Genomic DNA, 6,000 nt, shown 5'->3' with positions numbered 1-6,000 from the left:
GGGATATGTTTAGTTTATATGCAAATACTGCACCATTTTATACAAGGGACTTGAGCATCCTTTGGGTATCAGAAGGGGTCATGGAACCAATCCCTGTGGATACGAGGGACAGCTGTATTTAGCAAATGCCTTGAAAACATGTCTTCAACACTTTTTAAAAAGTCTTAAACACTTTTAAAAAACTTTTTAAAAAGCCTAGAAGGCTTAAGTCATAAAGCCAAATCTATAAGTCAAGAAAAACAAAGGAATTTAAAAGTTATTTTATTTCTATTATCCACAAGAGAAAGGACTAGGATGTTATCTATCACATCAGATGATTTTTCTGGATGAAGCAATTCGGAACAGCATGGTAAAAGTACCTGGGAAAGTCCACCTCATTCTAGGAAAAAAAGCTTAACATTTGTTCTTTCACACTCTCCATGAATACAATATATGATAAATTCAAACAGACTCAAATTCAACTAGAATTTACTATGTGAATGAAACTGACTGGTCAGCAACTCTTTAAACTCTATTTTCTTTTTAGAGCCGCAGAGACATTCAGAAGAACAGAGACAAGAAGAGCATGTGCAAGGGGCTGTTCTTCGTTTCACAGGTCTGCAAGGAAGGCAGTTATAAATTTGGACAAGTCACAAATTGAAGCAGTTGGTTATATATAAAACAGCTGGAAATTTAGCTAGCATTTTAATATCCCAATGAAGAATCTGAAAAACATTCTCCATTAAGAACACATGGAATCCACTTGAACAAAAAAGGCTGCTCATTAAAAGATGACACTCCAGGGCCAGCCCGGTGACCTAGCGGTTAAGTCTGGTGGCTCCACTCTGGTGGCCTGGGTTCAGTTCCCGGGTGCAGACCTACATCACTTGTCAGCAGCCATGCTGTGGTGGCAATCCACATACAAAATAGAGGAAGACTGGCATGGATGCTAGCTCAGGGCAAATCTTCCTCAGCACAAAAAAAAAAAGGACACTCCAAGAAGCATCATGATTTATGCAATTCACTTTCAAGTATTCAGCAAAACAATAATTAAAAAAAAATTTTTAAATAAAGAGATAGGTAGGCAAATGATAGACAAACAGATAAAGCAAATATGACAAAACAAATTACTATCTGATAAACTGTTAACAAGATTGTTCGTTGTTTAGATAGAAGATACATGCTGTTATTTATACTGTTTGTTTCAGCTTTTCTATATGTTGAAAATTCTTACGATAAAAATTTTGGAAAGGAAGTTAACATATATTCTAAGCTCAGAAGTATAACTGAAATTAGTCTCTTCTCCCCTTAGATAAATATTAAATATATTTCAGTAATAATCATATTTTATTTGAGGTTTTTCAATGAACCATAAAACCAATCGAGTTGAGATATACATAGAATTATCTTTGAATATAATAGAAGCTCCTAAACAAAACAGGAAGGGCTTCTAAAATTTATTTCAGCTTGAATCCATTCCGCTGGAATCCATTAAAGTATCTAAACCTTGCAGATTCAGTTTGTCAACTTAAAGTGAGAAAGGTTAGTTCTTGGCTTTTCCTTTTTTTACAGGAAGTTGACCTGTAGCTTCCAAATACTTATTAACGAGGCCTTCTTGTGTGGACGGTGAACACGGCTGATATCTGCAGTACTCCATTGTGTATTCTCCCTTTCCCTAGGAGTGTAAAAAAAAAGGAGAGATTTTCTTTCTTTCTTTTTTTTTAACAACTATCAAAGTCATGCAAAGAGAAGATTTCATAAATTTGATCATTTTGTAGGGTGGTCTCTTGAAGGGCAAGAAGTAAAGTTTAGATGCTTGCTTACCTCTGTGCATGACCTAAGTTCAGTGGAATAACCAAACATATCATTTAGAGGGACCTGAAAACAAGCAGTGACATTTCAGCATTGCTTATGGAAGAATATTTGAGAAAAACAGAAAAGCCTTAGCCACTTAATTCCTTTAGACTCACATTTCTACTAAGTACTCTGGCTTAAAAGAATTAACAGCCAAAGAGAAACATTTTTGTTTTACTGAAAGTAGAGACCTTATTTGAAAATAATTTCATTTGACAGTCACAAGTGGAAAGCAGATCTTTGAGTTTCAGAGTGGCCGCCACCGACAGCCTTCCCTCATCCCCACCCACTTCTCTGGCTGCAGCTCAGGCATTCAGAAGTGTTTCTTCTGTGAAAACGTTAATACAACCTTCCTTTGGACACTTCAGTGATACGCTGATAGCTGTATCTTCTAGGAGGCTTTCTATAATGTGATAAACCCTTGCTCCCAAGATTTAAGTCAAGCAAGGTACATTTTAGCAAAGCAATGAAATATTTCCCAATAAATGAGAAAGAACATAATAAAGCAGTTATGCAAATAAAGCTATAAAGAGAAAGAAAGGTTAACTATAAATCTAAGAAAATGACATATTCACAAAAGGCCTCAATGAAATGAATCTTATTTTTAGCTTTTGCACTTAAGAGTTGTTCTAACAGCAAATTATAGAAATTGCCACACATACATGAGACACAAATCCAACACTCAAACAGCCAGGGCAATGTGTCGACTTGCTCTACAATCTCCAAAAACTAAAGCTAACTCTGATTCCCTCTTGTGGTTAATAAGAGCAAGATTGTCAGTGAGAACAGTACTTACGTCTGCATATAACGTGAAATAGTCCTCAATTCCATCTTGTCCGGTGATTACCCCATGGCGCCGGTTAATTCCTGCAATCACCGATCCCTGAAATTCATTTGGGGCTATAACCTCCACAGACATAATAGGCTCAAGGACACATAACGTTGCATTTGCCAAGGCTGGATTTTAAAAAAATAAATAAATTAGTTTATTCATCTTTAAACAAACTGGGACTCTTTTCTATCTAGATCCACAAAAGGGAGCTGGATGCTGCTCTCCCAAGGTCCGCACACCAACAATGAGGTTACAATTTCTGATGAGCCTCAGTTCCTAGCAGCAGGAACAGTTACTCTTCCAAATGCAAGTTCCAATAAGATAACACTTCATTCTAGTAAGAGTACTTCCATTACCATATTTTTATCCTTAAAATCATTAAGCTGCAGAGAATAATATGAAAGGGGTCTTAAAACAACATTCGATCAAGTCCTTTACCAAAATTATTGAGCTGAGGGTAACTTATTCTCTCCTGAAAACCTTCAGGAGAAAAGACACAAACTGTTAAGTCTTTGACCAGGGCAAACCCATCCTTTCTTGTTGGTTCCTGGCAGACAGTTATTTTGAACTGTAAGACAACAACTTTTTATCATGGGCGGGAGTGGGGCTGAGGGCACCGTCATATACTTGGAGATGATAATCAAGTCATGCCTGAGATTGGTCTTTCCTTGTCTACACTGAACAATTTCAACACCGGATAGAGAACTAGAAAACCAACTTTCTAGTTTCTGCTCTGCCTCTAACAAGTTATATGCCTTTTGGAAAAACACCATCTGTTCAATCTCAAGTTTCCTCACCTACAAAACAAAGACATTGTGTCTAATAAACCAAATAGCAATCATTCTTGTATATTCTTAAAGTACTTCTAATGACACTATTAGCTTAAGTATAATTATCAGAACAGCCATTTAACATATTTGCATTCCTTTGAAATATTTTCTAATTCAAATCGTATCCTAGCTCAGACCTACCTGTGACCAATTAGTTCTAATTAGTGAATTTTGTTCCAAAAAGAGGAATAACTGAACTTTGCAGGCTCCTAAGCTTCATGAGCTGCGCCCTGCAGAACCTGCGCATTCCTCTAAAGCAGCACACTGACAACCCTAGACTCTAGCTACAGCTCTCCTGCTTGGAACTTCTTGGGTTATCACAAGGGCAGGGCTTCCTGGGCTCTAACGAACGCAATTAATATAGACGAAGGCAGCCAGAGAGGGGGACGCCAGCAGACACACGCAGATCTAGTTGTCCATTGTCCAGTCTTCTCAGCAGGTCAGCCATCTAGGAGAGCTGGACTGCGAAGGGGTCAGATTTAAAGCGAAGGCAGGCGCCAAGGGCACAGTGCCCGTCACCTAACTGTGGAGGAGCCTGTTCAGTTCTCAGTCTCATGCTCCCTCACCCTGCTCCCTTCCTTCTTAAATCCACCTCCTCACTCACTTCCCAAGACTGCCCTTATCCATGCTTTCCACTAACCCCATTCCAGGTGACAAAGCCCAGAGCTAATTCACCCTGCAGTTTTTCAACAGTCACACGGCAGCCAAGTCCTAAAAACAATTTTCCCTCAAGCAGATCCACGTGGTCTGTAGCTTCGTAAGATAGGAAGTAAAAATACCAACATCATCACAGGACCTTTTGAGCCTAAAGTGGTGGGTAGAGGTGGTAATGCTTCTGTTTCAGCCCAGCAGGAAGAACGTTGCTAACACCAGGCCAGGCGCTGAAGAGGCTGTGTGAGGAGGTGGTCAAGGGCGAGGACTCCAGTCTAGGGTTTAACTCTCAGCCCCACCACTAACTAGCGTATAACCATGGGCCATTCAATTAACTGCTCTGAGTCCCAATTTTCTCAACTGTAAGGTCACTGTGAAGACAAAATATGATCATTCACGTACTCAGCATAATACAGAGCACATAACTGATCAATAAATGTTATTATGACCCCTCTGAGACATAAGGTCAGGGAATGTGTGGCAAGGCACAGTGCTAGGTCAAAGGTAATATGAAGGGAAGAGGGATTAGCATCCATTATGCCCAAATAGGTATGTGCAAGTGTTTTCAAGTACATTCTCATTTAATATTGTGGAATTAGTGTCTCTAAGCAGCCGAGGGGAAGTTCCAATGACTTCCCGATTTCCACACAGTAAGCATGGAGTACAGCCAGGATACAAACTCAAAGCCCATCATGCAATGGGGCAAGCGATGGCAAACGGGGCACTGTCGAGTTACATGAGCTAACCATGCCTCTGGGTAGGCCTTTAGTAGAGTGGCTACAGGTCCAACGTTTCTGGGGAGACCAAGCATAGTGCTCTTTCTAAAAACTGGCCAGAGAAAATGACAGCAACAGTCACATCCCTAAGGTGAAACATGACCAGAAAGAACATTCAATTTCACATTTCAGTTTTAGCTACATCACTGATTAATCTCAGGCACAAAGTTTAAATCGTGACTGAAAATAGTTCCAGTTTTCATCTTTTTAATGAAAAATACATGAGAATTTGGACTATTTTTCCTCCAACTCTGACAATAGAAAATAGTTGATAAGTTATAAGCTATTGTGCTACTAAGCTCATTTATTAACATTTTCACCCTAAAACTCTGATATGGCATTCAAGGGAGGTATATGCATGAAAAGCTGATTTTCTTACTGAGCTTGGCAAAAACTTCCTTTCACCTCTTTACTCTCTAGTCTTTCAGTCATGGAGAAATAAGAATCAGATGAAGAAACAGCAAAGTAATTCATTTTTCATGCTAGCACCCTGCTTATTTGTACTGTTTATCTGGCAAAACAACTCAACACTTCTCAATTCAATTATCTGGTGCTTTTCCTTTGCACACCTGCCAGGCAACTAACCATACTTAATAATATTTGTACACTTAAATAATTAAAAATTAAATGGTACATATTCACCTGTTTAGTTAATATTCACAGACATACAGACTTTTTTCATGGATATGTGTGTGTATATTATGGGCGTATACATCCATGTTTGTTTACATTTCATCTAAGAGCAATTAAAAACGATGAGGCTCATTGTTAATTGATAACTACACCAACTACCTCACTTTACATAACTTTTATCTCCAAGAAAGATATCTATTTCCAGTCAAGAACCACTATGGAACAATTGGCGATTTCTAATTTGTTTTAACTGTAGTTTTTAAAAAAAGTATCACAACGTATATACATTTATCAAATCATCACATTGTATGCTTTAAATATCTTATAATTTTATTTGTCAATTATACCTCCACAAAGCTGAAAAAAGGAATATGAAGTGATTACAACTAATTTGTCAGTTTAGATTTATTAAAGTGTTAAACACCTAGAGGGCAAGAGGCAGGTG

At 38.2% G+C, this 6,000-nt stretch overlaps 1 protein-coding gene across 2 annotated transcripts in view; it reads right to left on the bottom strand.

Moving 5' to 3' along the window:
- Positions 1–245: 245 nt before the first annotated feature.
- Positions 246–6,000, bottom strand: part of GFM1 (G elongation factor mitochondrial 1) — a 47,795-nt gene continuing 42,040 nt past the window's right edge. For both annotated transcript variants that reach the window (XM_070242356.1, NM_001433603.1), the window contains exons 16-18: positions 2,630–2,790; positions 1,804–1,857; positions 246–1,654 (exon numbers count right to left, since the gene is read on the bottom strand). In XM_070242356.1, coding sequence (XP_070098457.1) covers positions 1,523–1,654; positions 1,804–1,857; positions 2,630–2,790 — 347 coding nt within the window. In that variant the 3' untranslated portion in view covers positions 246–1,522. The remainder of the gene's footprint in view (positions 1,655–1,803; positions 1,858–2,629; positions 2,791–6,000) is intronic.

Source organism: Equus caballus, chromosome 19 (assembly GCF_041296265.1).
Source record: "Equus caballus isolate H_3958 breed thoroughbred chromosome 19, TB-T2T, whole genome shotgun sequence".
Taxonomy (NCBI): domain Eukaryota; kingdom Metazoa; phylum Chordata; class Mammalia; order Perissodactyla; family Equidae; genus Equus; species Equus caballus.
Note: the sequence above shows the minus strand (reverse complement) of the source record. Positions and strands in the feature narration are given on the sequence as shown.